Source organism: Notamacropus eugenii, chromosome 3, assembly GCF_028372415.1.
Source record: "Notamacropus eugenii isolate mMacEug1 chromosome 3, mMacEug1.pri_v2, whole genome shotgun sequence".
NCBI classification, from domain to species: domain Eukaryota; kingdom Metazoa; phylum Chordata; class Mammalia; order Diprotodontia; family Macropodidae; genus Notamacropus; species Notamacropus eugenii.
Genome location: NC_092874.1, coordinates 194,580,547 through 194,606,072, shown reverse-complemented (window position 1 = coordinate 194,606,072; position 25,526 = coordinate 194,580,547). Strand labels below are relative to the sequence as shown.

At 39.0% G+C, this 25,526-nt stretch overlaps 1 protein-coding gene across 2 annotated transcripts in view; it reads left to right on the top strand.

Annotated features, from left to right (window-relative positions):
- TNFRSF1A (TNF receptor superfamily member 1A) overlaps positions 1-25,526 on the top strand; it is a 51,778-nt gene that overhangs the window by 10,564 nt on the left and 15,688 nt on the right. The window contains exon 1 of one of the 2 annotated variants that reach the window (XM_072653722.1): positions 23,028-23,595. The exons of the other annotated variant lie outside the window; for it this stretch is intronic. Within the exon in view, the coding sequence (XP_072509823.1) occupies positions 23,560-23,595 (36 nt within the window). The 5' untranslated portion in view covers positions 23,028-23,559. Of the gene's footprint in view, positions 1-23,027; positions 23,596-25,526 lie in introns of those variants that run through there. 2 annotated transcript variants of the gene reach the window in all.

The following is a 25,526-nucleotide window of genomic DNA, read 5'->3' as shown; positions in this document are numbered from 1 at the left end:
AATGGAACAGATGGAAGCTAATGAATTTATGGGAAACCAAGAAATTACAAAACAAAATCAAAAGAATGAAAGGAAGATAATGTGAAATATCTCATTGGAAAAACAACTGACCTGGAAAATAGATCCAGGAGAGACAATTTAAAAATTATGGGACTACCTGAGAGCCATGATCAAAAAAAGAGCCTAGACATCATTTTTCATGAAATTATCAAGGAAAACTGCCCTGATATTCTAGAACCGGAGGGCAAAATAAATATTGAAATAATCCACTGATCACCTCCTGAAAGAGATCCAAAAAGAGAAACTTCTAGGAACATTATAGCTAAATTCCAGAGTTACCAGGTCTAGGAGAAAATATTTCAAGCAGCTAGAAAGAAACAATTTGAGTATTGTGGAAATACAATCGGGATAACACAAGATCTAGCATCTTAAGGGATCAAAGGGTGTGGAATATGATATGCCAGAAGTCAAAGGAACTAGGATTAAAACCAAGAATCACCTACCTAGCAAAAATGAGTATAATACTTCAGGGGAAAAAGTGGGTCTTTCAATGAAACAGAGGACTTTCAAGCATTCTTGATGAGAAGACCAGAGCTGAAAAAAAAAATTGCCTTTCAAACACAAGAATCAAGAGAAGCATGAAAAGGTAAAGAGGAAAGAGAAATCATAAGGGACTTACTAAAGTTGAACTGTTTACATTCCTACATGGAAAAATAATATTTGTAACTCTTGAAACTTTTCTCAATATCTGGGTAGTTGGTGGGATTACACACACACACACACACACACACACACACACACACACACACACACATATATATATATTTATAGATAGATAGAGAGAGACAAAGACAGAGAGATAGAGATTACAGGGTGAGTTGAATAGGGAGGGATCATATCTAAAAAAACAAAATTAAGGGGTGAGAGAGGAATATATTGGGAGGAGAAAGAGAGAAATGGAATGGGACAAATTATCTCTCATAAAAGAGGCAAGAAAAAGACTTCAATGGAGGGAAAAAGGGGAGAGGTGAGAGGGAAAACGTGAAGCTTACTCTCATCACATTTGGCTCAAGGAAGGAATAAAATACACACTCAATTTGGTATGAAAAATCTGTCTTACAATACAGGAAAGTAGGGGAGGGGGGATAAGCAGGGTGGGGGGGATGATGGAAGGGAGGGCAAATGGGAGGAGGGAGCAATTAGAAGTCACCATTTTTGGGGAGGGACAAGGTCAAAAGAGAGAATAGAATAAATGAGGGGCAGGATAGGATGGAGGGAAATATAGTTAGGCTTACACAACATGACTATTATGGAAGTCATTTGTGAAACTACACATATATAGCCTATATTGAATTGCTTGCCTTCTCAATGGGGATGGGTGGGGAGGAAGAAAGGAAAAGTTGGAACTCAAAATTTTAGGAACAATTGTTGAGTATTGTTCTTGCATACAACTGGGAAATAAGAAATACAGGTAATGGGTTACAGAAATTTATCTTGCCCTACAGGACAAAAGAGAAGATGGGGGTAAGGGAAGGGAGGGATGTTAGAAGGAAGGGCAGATTGGTGGTAGGGGTAATCAGAATGCTCAGCGTTTTGGGGTGGGGGGAGGGATGGGGAGAAAATTTGGAACTCAAAATTTTGTGGAAATGAATGATGAAAACTTAAAATAAATAAATCATAAATTTTTTTTAAAAAAAATGTTAAATATAATACACCTTTGAAGCATATTGAATGGAAATAGAAAGGAGTATAGCTATTCTCAGTTGTGTATGGTACCTTCACAAAATTTGGCAATATATTATGGCATAGAACTCTCACAACAAATACTGAAAGTAATAAAAATTAAATTCATTGTTTTCTTATCACAATGCAATAAAAAATACATTGAATTACATTGAAAGTTGCATTGAAAATAAGGCCTTTGAAATATAGATTAAAAATTAATTCAAAACTAATCTAATCCTAAAGAATCAATGGGTCAAATTACAAATCATAGAAATAAACATAATTTAATTAATGATAATGAAAATTATGAGACAACATACCAAAATTTGTGGGATGCAGCAGCAAAAGCAGTATTTGGGAAAAATTTTATATCAATAACAGGGACACAGAACAGATAATGAATTAGACATTCAGCTAAAAAAACCCCTGGAAAATAAAAAAATTAAAACCTCCAACTAAACATGAAAACATAAATTTTGAAAATCAAAGGAGAGATGAATAAAATTGAAAGTAAAAAAATCCCCATTAAACTAATAAATTAAACTAAGATCTATTTTCCCAGAAAAAAAAGATAAGGAGGCAGGTGCTGGGGTTTAGTTTGATTTTAAAAAAGAAAGAAGAAAATCTAATTTTTCATATAAAAAATGAAAAGGATGAGTTCACAACCAATGAAGATGAAATAAAGGCAATTATAAAGAACTATTTTGCCCAATTATATGCCAATAAAACTGATGATCTAAGTAAAATAGATGAATATTAACAAAACTAAAAATTGCTAAGAACAGGAAATAGAATACTTAAATAACCTTATCTTTGAAAGAGAAGCTGAAGAAGCCACAAATGATCTCCAGATGATTAGACTTCTCTAACCTCTATCTAATCTAATCTCTAATCTTACTATATATATGATTTTGTGCAAGACACCTTAATTCTCAAGACCTCAGTTTTCTCATTTGTAAAATGAGGGGGTTGCACAAATTGACCTTTAAGATCCCCTTGAGCTCTAATTATAAAGTGGAATAGTCATCCTGATCTCTCTCACCTCACATTTGCTCATCATCCCCCATCTTCCTCCACACCTCCACAATACTTCCAGTTGGTCAACTAAGCCATCTTCTTGCTATTTTGCCCTGACACTCAACCCTTTTGGACCATGCCCTTGTGGACTTAATACATCTAACTTTGGAACTCCTGCTCTGGGATTGAAGTGTCCTGATTGATGAGCCAGATATAGATATAGAGCCCACTATATCTGGCTGGCTAAAAACTATCAAATCATATCTCCAGAAATCTCTCCTGAAATCTTCTTGACTTGCTTATGTCCTGGTTCCTCTGACTTCTCACCTTCACCTCTTGCTCTGAAAACAATAACCCAATCAATGCGCCCATTGTTTCTAGAAAAGAACATAGTGTTTACTCCACTATGGTTCCATTCACTATCGTTGTGACTTCTTAGACCAAGATATCCTTCCTTGGCTGTTGTTGTTGTTCAGTCATGTTGAACTCTGCCAGTGGAACTCTGTCCATGAGATTTTCCTGCAAAGATACTGGAGTGGCATTTCTTTCTCTAGTGGCAAACAGAGAATAAGTAACTTGCCCAAGGTCACACAGCTAGGAAGCTTCTGAGACTGGTTTTGAACTCAGGTTTTTGTGATGCCAAACCTAGCAATCTTTCCACTGCATTACCTAGTTTGTCTCTTTCCCTGTCCACCATTCTCCTATATGTATGTTTCCTCCTATTAGAATATAAGCTCCTTGAGGGCAAGGACCATCTTGTATTTGTATCCCCAGCATTAATCACAGTGCTTGGCACATGGTAATCATATGATAAATACTTTTTATCCATTCACTTATGACAATTGATTCCTTCTATTACAGTCTAGTTCAACTGCCACCTCCTTCATGAGGTTGTCCTTTATCCTCCCACCTAGGGTGGAGCTTTCCTCTTCTAATCTCTTATATCTCTGACCTCAACGGTTATTTTTAAAATTCTCATTTGTAGAGTATTTGTGACTTCTTTTGTGAGGCACAGTAATCCCAGGATGATCAGCAGCAGGTATTTGGGGAAAAACCTTGGAGGCTTGTGCATGCATGTACATGACTTGGTTCAAAGATTGCTGGGTAGAAGAGATGGGGGTGGATGGAGAGGGAGAGAGATAGAGAAAGATAGAGAGACAAAGAGATAGACAGAGAAAGAGACACACAGAGAGGCAGAGACAGAAACAGCAAGAGACAGAGAAACAGAACACTCAATGGAGGGTGAGAGCTGATTAGTCCAGTGAAAGTCTACAACCACTGATTTCTTTTCTTTTTTTTTTTTTAGTGGTTTAATATTTTCCTTTTTTTCTTTTTTACTTTTTTCAATTATATGTAAAAACAATTTTTAAGATTTGTGTTTTTTTTTAAATTTTGCGTGCCAAATTCTCTCCCTTCCTCCTGCCCCTCTCATCTCATTGAGAACCCTGAGTGGTCACACAAAACAATTTTCCATATTAGTCATGTTGTGAAAGAAAACACAGATTCCTCCCCCCCACAATAGCCAAGAAAAATAAAGAAAAAAAGTATTCTTTGATATACATTCAGACTCCCTCAGTTTTTTCTCCTGAGGTGGATAACATTTTCTCTCAGGAGTCCTTCAGAATTGTCTCAGAGACATTGATGTATTTTCTGATTTCAAGGAGCAGTACTGGAGAAATACAGTTCATTGACATCTTCCTTGTGGTTGGGGGGAAAGGGGGTGAAGAAAGAGTGATTGCATGGGGCAGTCTCACTCTCTGGATATGATTCCATTTACTTCTTCCACAGAACAGCATCTTTGCGGTCATTGGTTCTCACAGTCCTGCTGGAGGCAGGTGCTGGGGAGACCTGGGATGGGGTCTCCTTGAAGTAGCCCACATGTCTTTTCTCAAAATGAAAGTTCCTCTACCCTTTGAGCTTGTATCTCTCCCTCTCATCTTCTCAGAAATCTCTGAACCAGTCCAAGTCACGTACACACAGTCACACATGCATACAGCCTCTGGGGTGCTCCCCAAACATCTGTTGCCATGCATCCTGGGATCCCTATTCCTTGCAAAGTGTATTACGTGCTAATTTGGTTATATGGCTCATCTCCCTACTAAATCAAAGGCTCCTTGGGGACATTTCATTGTAGTATCCCAATATTGAGCACATATGCATACACGTATTAGGCATGTAAGCCATGCATCATACCTCAGACACGGTGGTTCTCAATAGTAATCTCTACAGTTTGTGTCCTACTTCTTTCTTCCCCCATCTTTGTTCATCGTAGCAACATCAGAATCTGACTGGTTTGGCTTTACTGCATACAACTTCCCTACAAATACTCAAACTGATGAATCCATTACATTTGGAACAGATTTTACTTAGAGAAAAGCAAGTTTTCCCAGGTTTGGTATAGATCTCTGTAAGCTCACAGCACTATGTATAGTTAAGTTGTTTGTAGGAGAAATTGAGGCCCTTCTCCATAGACCCAGCTTCAGTACTGCCATCTCTCTATCTGACATCTTCCGTCTGGGGTCTATACATCTCTCCTGCTCCACTATCCCCATCTCTGCAGTGGTGCCAGCAGGAGCACCAAAGCACAGGAAGCTTTGATAATAAAAATATCCATCGTATTGGCCTCTCTATAGGTAAGCTGAGTTTCCTGATGTTCTGCTTTCTATCTGCCACTCATAACCCAGTCATTCTGACCCTCAGTATTGCCTCTCCCTACTCCCCACCAGCTCTTTGTTCCACATGGCCCAACATTCTGGAAGAATCTGCCCTGGGCTTCCTTTCCATGAGTCTTGAGGGCCTTTCTCAAACAGAAAAAAATACTCCTAATGCATGTCCACTCCAGGCACTTAATATATTTTCCTTTAATTAAATTTTTGAGTTAATATTAATTATTTTGGTCTAGAGTTTTCCTTCTGTGTTTTATCTTTCCCAAGTTTAGGTATTAGATCTATTTTTGTTTCATAAAAAGATTCTGGTAGAGTGCTTTCTTACTCTGTTTTTTAAAAAAAATTATTTATTTTTAGTTTTCAACATTCATTTCCACAAGATTTTGAGTTCCAAATTTTCTCCCCATCTTTCCCTCCCCCCACCCTAAGACACTGTGCATTCTGATTGTCCCTTCCCCCAATCTGCCCTCCCTTCTATCACACTCCTAGCTTCCCTTATCTCCATCTCCTCCGTTTTCTTGTAGGGCAAGATAGATTTCTATATCTCATTACCTTATTTCCCAGTTGCATGCTAAAAACAATTTTTAACATTTGTTTTTTAAAAGTTTGAGTTCCAACTTCTCTCCCTTCCTCCCTCCCCACTCATCCCCACTGAGAAGGTAAGCAATTCAGTATAGGTTATACATGTGTAGTTATGCAAAAGACTTCCATAAAAGTCATGTTGTGTAAAACTAACTATATTTCCCTTCATCCTATCCTGCCCTCCATTTATTCTATTCTCTCTTTTGACCTTGTCCCTCCCCAAAAGTGTTTACTTCTAATTACCCCCTCCTCCCATTTGTCCTCCCTTTTATCATCCCCACCCACTCCACTTATTCCTTTCTCCCCTACTTTCCTGTAGTGTAAGATAGATTTTCATACCGAATTGAGTGTGCATGTTATTCCCTCCTTAAGCCAAACATGATGAGAGTAAGCTCCATTTGTTCCCTCTCACCTCCTTGCTTTTCCCCTCCATTGAAAAAGCTTTTTCTTGCTTGTTTTATGAGAAATAATTTGTCCCATTCCATTTCTCTCTTTCTCCTCCCAATATATTCCTCTCTCACCCCTTTATTTTATCTTGTTAGATATCATCCCTTCCTATTTGTCTCCCTCTGTGCCCTCTGTCTATATGTATATAATTCCTCCAACCACTCAAATACTGAGAAAGATTTCAAGAATTACAAATATTATCTTTCCATGTAGGAATGTAAATGATTCAATTTTAGTAAGTCCCTTATGATTTCTCTTTTCTGTTTACCTTTTCATGCTTCTCTTGGTTCTTGTGTTTGGAAGACAAATTTCCTATTCAGCTCTGGTCTTTTCATCAAGAATGCTTGAAAGTCCTCTATTTCATTGAATGACCATTTTTTCTCCTGAAATATTATACTCAGTTTTGCTCGGTAAGTGATTCTTGGTTTTAATCCTAGCTCCTTTGACTTCTGGAATATTATATTCCACACCCTTTGATCCCTTAATGTAGAAGCTGCTAGATCTTGTGTTATCCTGATTGTATTTCTACAGTATTTGAATTGTTTCTTTTTGACTGTTTGCAATATTTTCTCCATGACCTGGGAACTCTGGAATTTGGCTACAATATTCCTAGGAGTTTTTCTTTTGGGATCTCTTTCAGAAGGTGATTGGTGGTTTCTTTTAATATTTACTTTTACCTTCTGGTTCTAGAATCTCAGGGCAGTTTTCCTTGATAATTTCGTGAAAGATAATGTCTAGGCTCATTTTCTGATCATGGCTCTCAGGTAGTCCCATAATTTTTAAATTGTCTCTCCTGAATTTATTTTCCAGGTCAGTTGTTTTTCCAATGAGATATTTCACATTGTCTGCTATTTTTTCATTCCTTTGGTTTTGTTTGATAATTTCTTGATTTTTCATAAAGTCGTTAGCTTCTATCTGCTCCATTCTAATCTTTAAGGAATTATTTTCTTCAGTGAGTTTTTGAATTTCCTTTTCCCTCTGGCCAATTCTGCTTTTTAGGGCATTCTTCTCCTCATTGGCTTTTTGGATCTCTTTTGCCATTTGGGTTAGTCTATTTTTTAAAGTGTTATTTTCTTCAGCATTTTTTGGGGTCTCCTTTAGCAAGTAGTTGACCTGTTTTTCATGATTTTCTTGCATCACTCTCATTTCTCTTCCCAATTTTTGCTCTACTTCTCTTACTTCATTTTCAAAATCCATTTTGAGCTCTTCCATGGCCTGAGACCAATTCATATTTTTCTCGGAGTCTTTGGATGGAGGAGCTTTGACTTTGTTTTCTTCTGTTTGCATGTTTTGGTCTTCCTTGTCACCAAAGCAATATTCTATAGTCTGATTCTTTTTCTGGTTTTTGCTCATTTCCCAAGTCATTTCCTTGACTTTTGAACTCTTTATCAAGGTAGTTCTCTGCTTCCAGTGGGAGTGGGGGGTGTATTGTCAGCCACTCGACTCCCCCACAATCTGTGGGCCTAGAGCTCCAGAAATAGTGACTGCAGTGATCCCTGCTGCTGCTGTGGCTGTCTAGGGTTCCTCCTTGCCCCCCACCCCCAGCCTCGCTGGGGCTGGGGCCTGACCACTCCACTCTCCTGCACTGGTCCACAGGTTTTTCCCACTGACCTTCCAATTTATCCTCAGCATTTTGGGGTCATGAAGTCTGGAAACCATCACAGGTCTGAGAGATTCAGTCTCCCCAAGGCCTGCTCAGGTCCCCTCTGTGCATTCACTGCCCACATTGGACTGCACTCTGCTCCCAACGTGGCACAATAGACACTTCCTGGTGACCTTCCAGGCTGTCTTGGGTGGATATTTGCTTTACTCTGTCATTCTGTGGGTTCTGCAGCTCCAGAATTTGTTTAGAGCCATTTTTTACAGGTATTTGGCTGAGCTTGGTGGGAGCACTCTAGAAAGGCTGTGTTGTTACTCCACCATCTTGGCTCCACCCTTACTCTCTTTTTTAGAATAATTTATGAAGTATTTGTACTAACTGTTCTTTCAAAGTTTGATAGAATTCTGTTGCGAATCCATAAGAACCAGGGGTCCCCCCAGGGACCACCTCCTCTTTGGTAGTTCCTTTATAACTAGATCTATTTCCTTTTCTGAAACTGGATTATTTAAAGTCCCTATCTAGTCTCCTGATAAGTTGAGTATTTTAGATTTTTGAGTATATTCCTCTATTTCTTTTTTATAGTCTCAGAGTTTTTTTGTGTGTATAATATACTCTATTCTTTTGTTTCTTCTGATTCTGTTGTAATTTTACCTTGTCTATTTGATATTTTATTGACTTAATTTTCTGTTCTCTTCTTTTTAATCAGATTAACTAAGGGTTTATCAATTTTATTTTCAAAGAACAAATGTTTAGTTTTATTTATCATTTCTATGGGTTTTTTTGTTTCTAATTTATCTATTTCCCCTTCTAATTTTTAATGTCTCCTCTTTTGTGCTATTTTAGGTTTGTTCATTTGTTGGTTTTCTAATTTTTTAATGCACATTCAGTCATTAGTTCTCTCTTTTTCTATTTTGTTAGTTTAAGTTTGTAGGGATATGACTTTTCCCTTGTGAACTGTCTTAGCTAAATCTCAGAAATTCTGGTATGCTGTTTCATCATCATCTTTATCTCTGTCATTTTCTTTTACATATTTATTAATTGTTTCTATGATTTGTTCTTTAACCTGCTCATTATTTAGAATTTCATTGTTGTCTTCATTTGTATATGTATCTTTTTCTTGTGGTCCCTAAATTAATTGCTATTTTTATTGCATTATGGTCTATAAAGGATGTATTACCTGTTTCTGCCTTTTTACATTTGTTTGCAACATAACTGTGTCCTAATGCCTGGTCAATTTTTGTGAAAGTTCCATGTGGAGCTGATAACAATGAATGTATACATACATATATATGCATATTCTTTTGTAGTTCCATTTAGAAAATGCCATAAGTCTTTTAACTCTAGTTTCTCCAACAATTTATTTAGTCTCATATTTTCCCTTTTATTTATCTTTCTGTTAGACTTACCCAAAACTGAGAGAGGAATATTGAAGCCTCTTGTCACAATTGTATTAGTATGTCTTCTGGTAGCTCAGATAATATTTGCTTTATATAATTTCCTTGTTTGTCTCTTTTTACCTTTTGGATATTTGTTTTTTTTTTTTTTATCAGATAGCATGGATGCAACTCTTGCTTTTTTAGATCCACTTGACACATAGCAATTTTTTTTCATTCCCTCCATTTTATTTAGTTTATGTCTTTGTTTTTCATATACAATTCTTGTAAGCAACAGATTGTTGTTCTGTTGCTTCAGTTGCGTCCAACTGTTTGTAAGCTCATTTGGGGTTTTCTTGGCAAAGATACTGGAATGGTTTGCTATTGCCATGAGGCAAAAAGGGTTAAGTGACTTGCCAAGGGTCACTTAGCTAGTAAGTGTCTGAAGCCAAATTTGAAGTAACAAAGAGAACTTACTCCAGGTCTGGCACTCTATCCACTGTGCCACCTAGCTGCAACAGATTGTAGGGCTTTTCGTTCTTATCCAATCTATCTTTCTTTTTCATTTTATTGGATTATTTAATCCATTTACGTTTAAAGCTATGAGTTTGGTTTATATTTCCTCTGTAATATTGGTTTTCTCTCAAGTTAAGATTTTTCTCATCTTCTGCTGTAAACATTGGTGCTATGTTCCTTTAATTACTTTTCCTTAATATTTTTTAAAGTGGTCCTTTTTTCACTTGTCCTCTGTCTCTTATTCATGGTATTCTCTCATTTGTTACCCCTTTCCATTTTGGATTTTACTTATTAGTTCCTTTTTCTTTATACTTTTACCTAGTTATATAGAGATAATATTTGTAAAGCACATAGCATAGTGCCTGGCTTAATAAAATGTTTATTCCCTTGTTCCACACTATGAGTGTCCAATTTCATTTCAATCTTGAGCCTGAACTATCTGATAAGATTGAGTTAGTATTGCCCTACAGCATTTTGGCATAGAAGGCAGGGTTGGATTGATATGGAATTCTGACTTTCACTGTAATTAAAGTGGGGGAAGGGTAATTCATATGTGGATAAAGATAGTGTCATTTTGAACATTCTATGTTTATGATAGTTAATTGGCACAATGCATTCCCCAGCTAAAAACAGTTCTTGGTTTTCAAGTCAGTCAAGTCAACAGGTCTTCAACCAGCATTTATTAAGTATTTACTATGTGCTACGCACTGTCCTAAGTGGTAGGGGTACAAGTAGGGGGCAAAATCAATCAATGGAGGAGACAACATACAAACAACCATGTATAAGACATGTACAAGATGAATTGGAAATAATCTTAGAGGGAAAGCACTAGGGACATGGAGGCAGATAAGAGCATGGAAGGTCTTTGTAGAAGGTAAGATTTGAGCTGAGTCTTGAAAGAAGCCAGGGAAGTTAAGTGGTAGAGGTGAGTAGGCAGAGCATTCTAAAACTGGGGAACAACCAGTGAAAAGCTAGTTAGGAGATGGAGCATTTTGTGTGAGGAATAGAAAGAAGCCTAGGTAAGTTGGATTTGTGGAGAGGAATGTGTGGAGGGTAGTGAAGTTTAAGAGGGAAGGGGTAAGTTTGTGAATGGCTTTAAAGTCAAAGAAATTATATTTGATAGGTGATAGGAAATCAGTGGAATTTACAGAATAGTGGAATGACATGGTCAGACTCATGCTTAAGGAAAATCACTGTGGCAGATGAGAAGAGGATAGACTAGAGTGAGGAGAGAACTGAGGCAGGGAGACCAACCAGAGGATTGTTGAAATAGTCCAGGAATGAGGTGATGAGGTCCTCCCCCTTCCAACAGGAGGTAAGCTTACCCCTTTTCTTTTTCCCTCCTGCAATGGCATTAGCTTTCCCTAAAAGGAGACAAAGTTGTCAGCTGATCCTGACTTCCCTGATTCAGCTTAGTGGCCACCTAAGGTCCATGTGGACTTTGTAGATTCCTGAAGACCATACAAGGGACCATGTTCTTCATTATATCCTGCCCTGATGACTAGATGGAGTGTTGTGTTTGAGGAATAGTAAAGGGGCCAGTGTAAGTGGATTGTGGAGTATGTAGAGGGGAGTAAGGTATGACAAGACTAGGAACCACTGTATTTTATTGAGTAGTGGAGTGACATGGATCAAATCTGCTTTTTAGGAAAATCACTTTCACAGATGAATGGAGGATGTATTGAAACCTACATGAGGTAGAGAGATCAACTGAGTTATTACACTATTATGTTGTTTTAGGGTGAGAGGCACTGAAGGTCTGTACTAAGTGGCTATGTGAGTGAGGGGATGGGGATATATACAACAGGTGTGAAAACAGAAATGATAAGATTTCACAATGGATTAGATACATGGGTTAAATCCAAGTGAGAAATCAAGCATGGCACAGAGGTGGTAGACCTGTGTGATAGGAAGATGACAGGGTCATTGGAAGTAATGGTGAAATTAAAAAGAGGAATGTGTTTTTTTTAATTTAATATTTTATTTTTCCCCAATTACATATAAAACCAATTTTAACCTTCATTTATTTATTTATTTATTTTTACAATTTTGAGTTTCAAATTCCCTCTCACCTCTCATCAATGAGAAAGCAAACAGTTTGATGAAGGTTGTTATACATGTGCAATCATCAAAAACACATTTCCATATTCATCATGTCGTGAAAGAAAACAAAGACCAGAAAAACTCCAAGAAAAATAAAGAAAAAAGAAACAACCCAGTATGTTTTGATCTGCATTCAGAATTCATCAGTTCTTTCTCTAGAAGTGGAGAGCATTTTTCACCATAAATCCTTCAGGATTGTCTTGGATCTTTGTATTGCTGGGAATAGCTAAGTCATCCATAGATGATCATTGTACAGTATTGTTGTTACTGTGTACAGTGCTCTCCTGGTACTGCCCACTTCACTCAACATTGATTCATGTAAGTCTTTCCAGATTTTTCTGAAATCATCCTGCTCATCACTTCTTATAGCACTATTGTACTCTGTCACAATCATATACCACAACTTGTTCAGCCATTCCCCAATTGATGGGCAAAGAGGGCAGACTTTAATAATAATAATAGCACTTTAAGGTTTGCAGAGAGATTTACAAATATTATCTTATTTTGTCTTCACAACAACCCTGTGAATTAGGTGCTACTCTTATTCCCATTTTACAGAGAAGGAAACTGAGGCAGACTGTACCCAGGGTCACACAACTAGCAAGTGACTAGATTTGAACCCAGGTCTTCCTGACTCCGGGTCTAGTACTGTATCCATTTTGCCAACCTAGCTGAGAGAAAGATAATGAGTTCTAGTGAGTTTGAGATGTCTATAGAAGTTTCAATTTGAGTTGTCCAAAAGATTGTTGGTGATACATTTAGTGAGTATGACTTAGATGAAGATACAACAAAGAATACCAAGAAAAAGTGGTCAGACAGGAGAAAACCAGGAGAGAGAAATATCTTGAAAACCTAGAGAGATTAAAGGGTTCAGGACAAGAGGGTGATGATCAGTGTCAAATATCTCTGGGGAAGTCCCAGAGGAAAAGAATTAAGAAAGGGCCATTAGGCACTGTTAGTTGAATTGTGAACTGATCTAGCCATTCTGAAAAGCAATTTGGAACTATGCCCCTAAAGTTAGTAAACTGTGCCCTTTGAATCAGCAATATCCTTAACAGGTCATTACTCCAAAGAAATCAGAGAACAAGGAAAGAGACCCATATGTACAAAAATAATTGTTACAGATCTTTTTGTGGTAGCAATGAACTGGAAACTAAGAGGGTGCCCATTAACTGGGGAATGATTGAACAAATTACAGTATATTAATGTAATGGAATACTATGATACTGTAAGAAATTGTGTAGGGAATAGTTTTCAAAGAAACCTGAGATGACCTGCATGAATTAATTCAGAGTGAAGTGAGTACAACCAAAGGAACATGGTATATGGTAACAACTCTGTAAAGACAAACTTCTTTGAAAGACTTAAGTACTCAGAACTTAAATAGTCCAGGGTGTTCATGGTGAAACATGCTATTTCCTGACTGAAAGGTGATGGACTCAGAGTATAGATTTAGACATATATTTTTGGACATAGCCAATACAGGAATTTGTTTTACTTGATTATGCAAATTTGCTACAAGAATTTTATTTTTCTTTCCTTTTCAATGAGGAAGGAGTGGTGGTAGGAGGAAAGGTGAATTTTTGTTAATTGTAAAAAAATTAATTTAGTTTTTTTTTTTAAAGAAAGAAAAACAGCAAATTTTATCAGTTAAAGAATCAGAGGTAACTATGAAGAGGGCAGTTTCGGTTGAATGATGAAGAAACAAGACTCACTGACAAGAAGTGAGTGAAAGGAGAGGAAATCGGGGGACCTAATGTACATGACTTTTTCTAGGAATTTAACCACACAAGGGAGGAAAGATATACAATGATAGGTGTCAAAGACACTTAGATCAACAAAGAGTTTTTTTTTTTGGGTTGTTGCTTATTTGTATTTAAGAATGGGAATGATGTGGATGTGTTTGTAGACAAGAAGAGAGGAATCAGTGGATAGGATGAGATAGAAGTGAGATAGAGAGTGGGGATGAGTGGGTGATGTGGCGATAGTCTGCTGGAGAAGAATGGAGGGATCAAGGCTGCTTGTAGAGGGCTTTGCTTTGGCAAGGAGAAGGGCTATCTCTTTAGGTAAATAGGGTTGAAGGAGGAGATAGTGGGGGAAGATGTCAATGATTTGAGATTTGAGGAGAGAAGGAACTCTCCCTGAATGATCTCAGTTTTGGGAGGTGGTGTGTTGAAATATGACCTTAGAGGGTAGAAGGAGGAGGTATTGTGTGGGAGGCTTAATGAGGGATGAAGAGATTTGGAACAGCTGCTCTGATGAGTGGGATCGTGAATTGATTAGGGAGATATTGCCTTGGCACAGTAAAGGATGGCTGATGAATTTGGCAAAAGCAAGGAAAAAATAGCTGTGCTATTGGGGATAGGAATCAACCAACCACAATAGGGAAATGAAGTTGTGCTAGAAAATATAGGTCCCACTGAGATCATGGCTCTAAAGCAAGAGAATGGGAGTGGGAGTCAAGATGAGAACAGGGAATATATTCCTGTAGTAAGAGAGGTTCAGATGTACTAGCTTCACAGGGAGAAGGGTGAGTGGGCTTTCCCCGCTAATGGACTGGCAAATTTGTAGAAGTTTAAACGACAGTAGCCTAATGAGCCATTAGAACAATGGTTACTGGGACATTGTTGATCCATTGGAGTCAATTTGGAGCACCTCTCTACAACAGAGTTCCATAACTTGGGCACATTATAGAAGACTTACTTTCACAAAGTCAATTAAATCAATTTCTTTTTTAAGTGGCTAAGATGGGGAGCTGGGTACACTTGGCCCCATGAAGATGAAGATGAGTTCCTGTTGTAATTGATTCCCCAGGGCGAAGGTAACAGGTAGTCTTTAAAGGGGATAGTCTATAAAACCTGTCAAAAAAGTGGATTTGGAAGAGTGAATCTGTGCCATAATCTATGACTAGCCTAACTTGGGGGCAATTATTTCTTACCGTCTGGGCAGAGCATCACTCAAATGCCATCAGGATTTAGTTATTAGCTTCCCTTGACAGATCATCACACAGGCATATGTAGGTTACCTGGCTAAATTTGCACAAGACATCACTATGATAGCTGTCATTGGGGTAAATTCACCTATTGGTACAAATAAGCACTCTGGGTTTAGGGGGAAAGATACACTGATTTCTCCCTGTCCAAATGCAACTTGGTGGACAGTGATGAATTTTCCTTTCAGGGAAAGTTTTGGGTGTGGCTCCTGAAATGAGGGGTTAAGAAGAAAATAGGGTCTACTGATAAAACTGTGACATAGCATTCAGCACCAGGGCAGTGAGGGCCCCCAAGGGGGCCTGTCCAATCCTAAGGCATCTGTTAAAACTTCCACCCCATTTATACAAAGGATATACTGGAAACCAGCAGTCAGGCTACAATTGTACCAGGGCACACCCAATGGGTTCATGAGGCATCCCAGTTTCCATAGGGGTTTTAGAAGGCAGATGACTGAGGGTAGGGGCATCATGAGCTCTTAGATCTTTCATCAATATTTGTGTTATGGTGGAGAGGGTCAAATAGAAATCTTGAAATTGCTTGAACTGTCTTGTATAGTTAATATCCAACAATTTAAATCACTGCAGAAATGAAAGAGCTTTCTTTCCTAGTGATGGAGATGAGGGAGGTCAGAATCCTTTGCTATCCTAGCTCCCCTTACAGTTAACTACTCTTTGTAGTTGGTGAGAAAGGGAGATGATGGCCTAACGGCTTACAGTATACTATAAGGAACTAAACAAAATTGTCAGCTGCTCTTGATTTCATTAAGGTAGTGGACCAGGTAGCCAGGTCCTCCAGGGCATGGTAGGGAATGTCAACCTCACTAATGCCTTTTCCTCTATTCCTATGGATGAGACTCACCTGGAAGGGAGCCCAATATGCTATATCATTCTTCCCCAGGGCTTCCTCCAACTGTCACAGTCTGGTGGGCAGAGGCTTGAAAAAGACCCTAGTTTTTGAAGGCATTGAAGTCTACCACTAAAATGATGACATTTGTTATATTGACTGGACCAGACAAAGCAACAATGGTAGAGGCCCTAGCTGATTGGTTGCCCTTATGAGGGACAAGAGGTGGGAGCACAACCCAAAGAAAATTCAAAGTCCAGCCCACTCACAAGTTTTGGGGAATGCAGTAGATTTTGAGAACTTGTATGATTCTGGATATAGTCCAGAATAAGCTACTGATACTTCCTTACAGTTTAAAAAGGAACGCTTCTTTTTCAGAGAACTCACATTCCCCACCTGGGTATCCCAATGGCATCCATTAACAAAGACACTTGTATGTCTGCCTTTTTTGAATGGGGCCCAGAATAGGTAAAGCTCTGGTAGACATAAAGTGGGCTGCCCAGTAGTTCCACCTCTATCCCCACTCCAAGCCCTTATGACTTCATGAGGCTCCTATTTTGAGAGATCTGTCTATAAAGACCAGAATGAGTGGAGCCTTTGCCAGATGGTCAGAGCAAGTAACCATTAGGCTTCTACAGCTGCAGTCTCCCCAAAGTGGCAACTTGTGATACCACTTTGGAAGAGTGGTTGCTTGCTTGTTACTGAACTTGATTATGCAAAATCAAGTACTCACCCTCCTCTATCCAGAGTTGCCTATTACCATTTGGATGATGCAAGATAGTTCTTCTAACAAAATGGGTAGGGTACAGGAGATCTCTATCATGAAATGGAAATGGTATATTCAAAATAGCTTTCATCCAGATCTTGTTGGAGTTAGTGCTCTTTGAAAATAGGCTGCCACTCTTCCAGAGGTTCAGATGCCTCATCCCAGCCCTGGCATTTTGATTCCTGTTAGCCAAGTGGATGTCACCAGTCCCTGCTCCTCAACCAGAACCTGGCTCCAGAGGAATGTTCTGAGCTCCAAGTTGCATGTCTGATGTGTAAGACAGAAAAGTCTGAAAAGATCATCATTCCTAAGTGGTGGCCATGGGCCTGAATATGTGGTCTAGGGCCTGGACAAAACAAGACTAGATAATCAAAAGTTTTCCTTTTTGGGTTCAGAACAGTTGGAGGAATTTTGTTGATGCCTCCCACAGTTTGTAGAGCAGCCAGGTGGCACAGTGGATAGAAAGCCAGGCAAGGAGTCAGGAAAACCTGAGTTCAAATACAGCCTCAGATACTTATTAGCTGTGTGACCTTGTCATGTAACCGTTTGCCTCAGTTTCCTCATTTGTAAAATAAACTGAAGAAAGAAATGGCAAACCACTCCATTATCCTTGTCAACAAAGTCCGAAGTGTAACTATATGAACACAATTACAAAACACTTTTTACATAAATAAAGTCATATCTAAACAATTGGAAAAACATTAATTGCTCATGAGTAGGCTCAGTCAATATGATAAAAATGACAATTCTACCTAAATTAATCTATTTATTCAGTGCTATCTTAATTAAAGTACCCCAAATTATTTTCTGGAGCTAGAAAAAAGTAACAAACTCATCTGGAAAAACAAAAGGTCAAGGATATCAAGGGAATTAATGAAAAAATATATGAAGGAAGGTGGTCTAGTCATAAAGGATCTCAAAATATATTACAAAATGGTAATTATCAAAACAGTCTGCTATTGGTTAAGAAATAGTGATGGATCAGTGGAATAGATTAGGGTACACATTACATTATAACAAATGATCATAGTAATCTAGTATATGATAAACCCAAAGATCCAAGGTTTTGGAACAAAAATTTATTATTTGACAAAAACTGCTGGGAAAACTGGAAAACAGTATGGCAGAAGCTAGGCATGGACCAAAATCTCACAATGTATACCAAGATAAGGTCAAAATGGGTACATGATTTACACATAAAGTTGATACTGTAAGCAAATTAAGAAAGCATGTTATGGTTTATTTGTAAGATCTATGGATAAGGGAAGAATTTAAGACTGAAAAAAATGTAAAGAACATTACAAAATATAAAATAGATAATTTTGGTTACATAAAATTAAAAAGTTTTTGCACAAATAAAACCAGTGCAACCAGAATGAAAAGGAAAGCAGAAAAGTGGGAGAAAATTTGTTCAACAAGTATTTCTGATAAAGGCCTCATTTATCAAATATATAGAGAACTGATTCAAATTTGTAAAACTACAAGTCATCACCTAATTGATAAAGGATCAAAGGATATGAACAGGTAGTTTTCAGACAAAGAAATCAAATCTATCCATAGTCATATGAAAAAATTATCTAAATCACTATTGATTAGAGAAATGCAAATTAAAACAAATCTGAGGCACAGCCTCACACCTATAAGATTGGCTAATATGACAAAAAAGAGAAATTAAAAATGATGGAGGGGATGTGGAAAAACTGGAACACTAATGCACTGTTGGTAGAGTTGTGAACTGATCCAACTATTCTGGAGCGTAATTTGGAACTATGCCCAAAGGACTATCAAACTGTGCATACCCTTTGATCCAGCAATATTACTACTAGGTTTATATCCTAAAAACATGCAAAAAAAGAGGAAAGGATCTATTTGTACAAAAATATTTACAGCAGCAGTTTTTGTGGTGACTAAGAACTGGAAATCAAAGCGATGCCCATCAATTGGGAAATGACTAAACAAGCTATATCATATGATTGTAATGAAATATTATTGTGCTATAAGAAATGACAAGCAGAATAATTTCAGGAAAACCTGGAAAGATTTACATGAACTGATGAAAAGTGAAGTGAGCAGAACCAGGAGAACATCGTATATATAACAGCAATATTATACAATGAAGAAATGTGAATGATTTAGCTATTCTCAGCAATACCACTATCTAAGACAATCCTAAAGGACTAATTGTTAAAGCAGGCTATGTGTCTCCAGAGAAAGAACTGATATTGTCTGAATATAGACTGAAGCATCCTATCTTTTTCTTTCTTTCTTTCTTTCTTTCTTTCTTTCTTTCTTTCTTTCTTTCTTTCTTTCTTTCTTTCTTTCTTTCTTTCTTTCTTTCTTTCTTTCTTCCTTCCTTCCTTCCTTCCTTCCTTCCTTCCTTCCTTCCTTTCTCTTCCTTCCTTCCTTCCTTTCTTTCTCTTTCTTTCATTCTTTTTTAAAATTCTAATCCTCTTATACAAAATGACTAATATGGAAATGTGTTACTTGATTACACATGTGTAATCTATATCTGATTGCTTACCAACTCAAGGAGAAGGGAGGGAAGGAGGAGAAGGAGGGATAGAATTTGGAACTCAAAACTTAAACCCCACATGTTAAAAAATTGTTTTAACACATAATTGGGGAAAAAATAGAACATTATACATATATGTGTATGTATGTGTATGTATACATACACACAGATGCACAGACATGTGTGTGTATATATATATATATATATATATATACGTATATACATATAAGAAAACCCCAGACAGAGTCCTGAAGAGTCAAATAAATATGACAGAAACTACTGGACAATCACTAAACTATAAGAAGTGGGGAAAAGCGTCCACTGCCTAATGGGAAGTTGGAGTCATGATGTTGGGGACTGCAACACGTGATACCCCTAAGGATAAGGCAGCTACTTCTTTCCAAAGGAGATCTTTATGCCAATCAGAGCACCTATCTATCCTTTGTAATCTTTGACCTGCTCCCAGCTAGCAAATTAACCCATTTTCTCCATCCTCCAGCAAGAAGTTTGTCCCTATGAAACAAGTTTCCTCATCATGCCTCTGAAATTCCAGTGGTTCCTCAGATCAAGTTAGTATCCTGGAAGACTTATCTGATAAAGATGGGCTGTTTTTAGACATAGCCCTGGTCCGTTCTTTCAGGCTTTTCCTTGTTCCTTCCCTTTTGGGGAATCACCTGGGTCTCAAGGTCTGCTTCCTCAAGGGGCTCCATACACGTTGGAGAAACAACTCAGGTTTCCCTAAGTTGACGGTTTTCTTTTCCCTTAGGATAGTTCAGATAACTCTTTCCCAAAAAGGATTTGGAGAATCATGGGTAGAATTGTTGGGAAGTGCCTTCCTTTCTAATGATATGGGGGAAGGTGAAACTGTCTCTGTATAAATATGACAATTATAAATTTACCTGGAAGAAAGAATCTTTTAGTTGACAATGGTAATTTTGAGTTCTTGAATGAAGGCTAAGGAAAACCCTTACTCTCAGAACTCATAGAAGAGGGTGGACTCTTAACAGAGGTCTCTAAAGAGACAAATATTTGGTATCATCCTCATGATGTGCTTTCCAGGGAGGACTAAACCCTGGTGGGCACAGACCCCGGCAATATGACAGGTTATATTCAAGAGGGTAATGACCTTTCTACCTTTTTGTTGTTCAGTCATGTCTGACTCTTCATGACCCTGTGGATCATAACACACCATTCTGATGTCATATCTTTTAGCATTTTAATTTAATTGTCTATGGAGTTTTTCTAGGCAAAGATATTGGAATGGTTTGCCATTTCCTTCTCCCGTGAATCACCTTTTATCAGAACTCTCCACTTTGACCTGTCTGTCCTGAGTAACCCTTCATGGCATATATCATAGTTTCATTGAGCTATGTAAGCCCTTCTGCCATGACAAGGCAGTGATCCCAGAGAAGTTTCTCTTACTTACCTTAATTCAAATGACCTTGATCTGTATTGAAGTTTGATGATAACAGAAAGTGTCATGTGAGCAGTGGCTCTGTTGTTTCTGATGCTTTTCAATGCCTGCTTTTCATCATTAATAGCCCCACTGTGAATGCAAAGATGTGGCATCGCCCTCTACGTGGCCCAGATTGGCAAGATTCAGTTCTTTCCAAAATGGGGAGGGAAAGCTGAGGGTTTTCAGTCTTCCCTCTCTTCCATATTCTGTTACTCCTTCAAAGAGCTGTGAAATTATTGCTGTATTTTTCTGATTAGTTTTTCTCTTCATCCTCCAATGCTGCTTATATCAAGCTTCTTTCATCCCTGAGACTAGGTTTGTCGAATAATGACCCTAAAGCTCTGTAAATGGTAGAAAGTCCCTTAAAGCAGGGTTGTCAAACTGCAGCCCCCAACACTCCCCAGTTTGGCCAGCACCAGACTGAAAGGTAATTGGGAAGTATTTAACAAAATGAATAAAAAATGCAATAAAACAAAGATAATATCTAATATGTACTTTTCTAAGTCAATACACAGCCCATAGGGATCTTTATGTTGAGTTTAATGGCAGCCATTTCTATTTGAGTTTGACAAGACTGTTTTAAAGGACTTTGCTGGCATGGTGTAGGGTGTGATAGCAGCAATATGGGCCAGGGTCCCCTCACATGAGGTTTTTAGCCTCTGGTCCTTATTACAGCATTGGCCTGGTTGTTTAATTCAGCACACAACATATGATATCTTTAATCAGTGCTAACACACCCCACAAACAACTGTGCTGTAGGAGGCATCAGAAAAATTCTTTCAGTGTTTTTGAACCCAAAAAGACCAGGTTAGTTTTTCCCTAAAAGGCAAGAAAATTGTCACTGAGACTTGATTGGCCCAGGGGAGTAAGGGGCAAGTCTTTGACTTAGTATTCTGATCATTAAAGGTATAAAAGAGGCCAGTCTGTGAGGAATCCATACACATCAGACTTGGTGGATGTCCCTAACTCTGTCCAAGTTACCACACCCAATGGGCTGACTAGTTGATGAGGGAATGACTTCTATCTGAGCCAAGGATTATGATATTGTCGAGTATCATTTCCATACTATAGTTAATTCAACCTCCTTTTTGATAATGGTGTGAACTTGAACTATCAGATGGACCTGAGACATATCCTACCCCTAGGGGCATCAAGTAAAAGAAACCTCTGGTCCTTAAATCCAATCTTGATGCCACAGTTCCCTTCAAGAACAAGGACAAAGCAAGCAACAGTAACAGGAAGAAGTCACTTCATCAGAAGGAACCAGGGATGGCATGCTTAGATCTACTGGAGACAGCACTATGCTGGAGCCAGATCAAACTGGCTGTAGAATTGATGGTTAAATTTCAGTATGAGCACTTACACCTTGGACATCAGTAAATGCTTACAAATCAGGGCTTTATTTATTGTTCTGTTGATTATTTAGACTTAAGAAAGTGATGAAGAAAATATTAATTTAAATTAATTATAATTAAAATAAATTATAATTATTGTATATAATTAAAATTATAATGTGTTATATATAATTAAAATAAATTAATTAAAAATTAATTTAAATATTAATGCAGATTAAATTTTAAGACATCTAACACCTACAAAGTCCTCTCCCACTCCCTCAGGCAATAGTTAAACATTTACCAGCATGTCTCTGAGAGGATGGGCTCTTGTTCAGTAGATGTAGGTATGGTGGCCATCATGATTATTTCCATTACACTTACAAGAAATGTGAAGCAGCCTTGGACTTGGAGTCAGAAGGCCAAGTTGGAGTCCAGCAATATACTAACTGTGTGACCATAAGCAAGGCACTTTTCCTCTCTGAGAATAATTTTCTTTGTTTCTAGGGTTAGGGTTAGGTCTGTCCATTGAGCATAATACACACACTGTCTACTTCAAGGCATTGCTGTGAAGGAAGTGCTTTGTAAACTTTAGAGCCCCATAGAATTAATTTTTCACTGTCACTGCATCATCATTGGAACTATTATTATTTTTATTGGCAAATGATGCAGCTGGGTTGCACAGTTGCTGGTTCTGGAAGCAGGAAAACTTGAATTTGAATTCAGCCTCAGACCCTTACCAGCTGTGTGACCCTGGGCAAGTCACTTAACGTCTCCGTGCCTTAGTTTCTTCCACTGTATAATGGGGATAATAATAGTTGTGAGGATCAAATGAGAGAATATTTGTTTAAAAAAAAACCCAACTCCTGGCACATAGTAGGTGTTTAATAAATATTTATTCTTATTACTATTAACTAGATGAGAAAACTGATGCTCAGAGTATTCAAGGTCCTACATGGGATTAGTAGCAGAATGGGAAGAGAGCCCAGAATCTCTTGTCTCCCCATCATGTGCTATTTCCCCTTCCTTCCCAAAAGGGGAGGGACAGGGAGGATTTTCAATGCCCTGGGATTTTTGAAGGGATTAAGTGATTTGTGGGGTTGAGGTGCTGGTGTTTGGATGGTTCGTGTCCTATGGTGGAATGGAAGAGGGGAAGAATTTCTCTGCCTTTTTGTATGGAAGTCATCAGAGATCTGGGAACCCCCCGAAGTTTCATCCAGGACTCTTGAATCCTTGGCTGGGCTAGGGTTAAAAGTCTTAAAATTTTTTTTTTTTAATTTTTTACCTCCCCCGCTTCACCCCGCCTCCTCCTCGGGCTCTTCCTGTCCTAGCAGCGGTTACGACACCCTGCTCGTTCCCTCCCTCTTCTCCCCTAGCTTTCTCGGCTCCCGCTGCCTGCTCAAGGTCCGACCCTGGCTCAAGCCGGGACTCAAGTTTTGGTGGCAGCTGCCGCTCCGGTTCGGTCTTCAGGGTTGTCGGCATTTTGAGCTTAGATCTCCATCCTCAAGAGCCTGGCTCGGGTCTCTGACCTCGGAATCCTGTGCTCCGCTCACGACTGGCTCGCTGCTCCCGCAGCGGCCGCCCCGAGCCCTGATGGGGGAGTGAAAAGCTACAGCCAGGCCGGACATGGGCCACCCCACCCTGCCTGGCTTGGTGCCACTGGTGAGAGATGGACAGGGAACGGGACATGGTCGGGGGGTGGACTCGGGGATGGCTTTCATACAGCCCACCAGGGCACCAGGCAAAGTTTGGGGGATCAGACCCCTGGTCTTCCCACTTCCCTTGCCCAACCTCTCCCTATCAATGAAAAGTACCGAAGTATAGGTCCTCAGGCAGGTCACCACATTTGTCCCCTGGAGACAGAGACTGAAAGGTTTGGGGATTTAGGGAGAGGGAGACTGGTCATATGGGGGAAGAAGGAGAGTGTCTTCAAGAAAAGACAGGTCCCAAGACACTGAAGGACCCTACAGGCATCAGGAGAGGGCAGAGGACAGGTTTTCACTAGGGGCTGAGGGAGCTTGCCTGTTGAGGAAGACAAAGGTATAGTGGTGGTGAGAGGGCCAGCTCTGAGGAGTCAAAGTATTTTGAACTTTGTTCTGCCTGGCGAGAACCCTGTGAGAGGGAATGAAGAGAGATCTGTGGAGAAAGGAAAAGACAATGTTAGGGATGAAGGGTGGTATGGTACGGGGCAAGGGGAACAGAGCCGTGGGGCAGGGCCTGAAGAGTGGTGGTCATTTTGGGGTGTTAACAGGGGATTTTTTTTGAGACAGGGAGCTGTGTTGTGGGGCTGATTAAAGTATTCCTGTGGCTTGTCTCAGGCTGGTTTTGTCCATTCTTTTACTTGGGGGTCACCTCCCACACTTCACAGGACTCTAAACTTTTACACCTAGCCTGAGAGGGTTCTTGGATTGTACAGTCATCTCCCTGAAATGACAAGGCAGAGTGTACCACTCTACATCCCACCCCTTCCAACCCCCAAATGGCTGTAGTTCAGTTTCTTATCCTACAGCCCAATTTGAGGAAGTTGGAAAGTTGTCTTCGTCATTAGAAATGTCCCTTTCTCTCCCGTCAGCCCTACCGGCTCTAGGCCTCTCTCCACATCTCCCGTTTCTTCTCTCACTACCTAGGCCTCTCTAAAAGTCTTCATTACCATATTGGACTCACTAATTTCATGGGCTTTTGGCTGTTTCTATGGCCTTCCTATCTTCCTGAACTTTTTGTTCTCTTTTCTGCTTTTCAGCCTCTCTCCACTTTTCCTTTCTTTTCTTTCCTTAGCCTCTTGATCACTTCTGCTCCTCCATTTTCCTCTTCTATCCCAGTTTGTCTTCTGTCCTCTTCCCCTGATTCCTGCTTCTTGTCTTTTGCCCATATCCTTTGTTATTTTCACCATCACTTCTCTTTTCATTTAACCCTACATTCCCTTTCCTCTCTTCTTCTCTGTCATTTGACTTCTTCGTCCTTCCCTCTCCTTTCTAAGCTTACTGAGGGCTGAGCACTAGAACCAGGAAACACTAGTCAAATGTAGGGGATTGGTAGGTTGGGCGCACAAAAGGTGGTTGGAGTCCTGGCTCTCCTATTAGAAATCACCTGTGTGATTTAGGGCCAGTCACTTGACCTCTGTAGGCCTTGGTCTCTTTACCTATAAAATGAGAGTTGAACCGATTAATCTTTAAGGTCCTTTCCAGCTCTAAATTCTATGATCCTAATATGATATGTTGTAGGGGCAAAAGAGAGAAATCAGTAAGAAGGAGTTAGCCATCAGAAGCTTTGTGGAGATGTTTTGAGTTGGGAGACATTGATTGGGAGAGAAGGGTGAAGTTAAGGAAAATGACGTAAGCCATATAGAAGGAAGAGAACAGGCATTCATAAGGAGGGCAGTGAGTAGATCACCTTTTCTGTGGTGGAGTTTGAGAACTGTGGTGAAATTAAAAAATGGAAAGGGAGAGATTGGGGAGGAAGTGAGGGCCTTAAATACAAATCTAGACAAAGATCACAACTGATATGACCTTAGGAAACCATAAAGTTCTTGGGCAGCCAATGATCAGATTATATGATTCAAGTGTTTGAGGTAGAGATACAGATTCAAATCACAA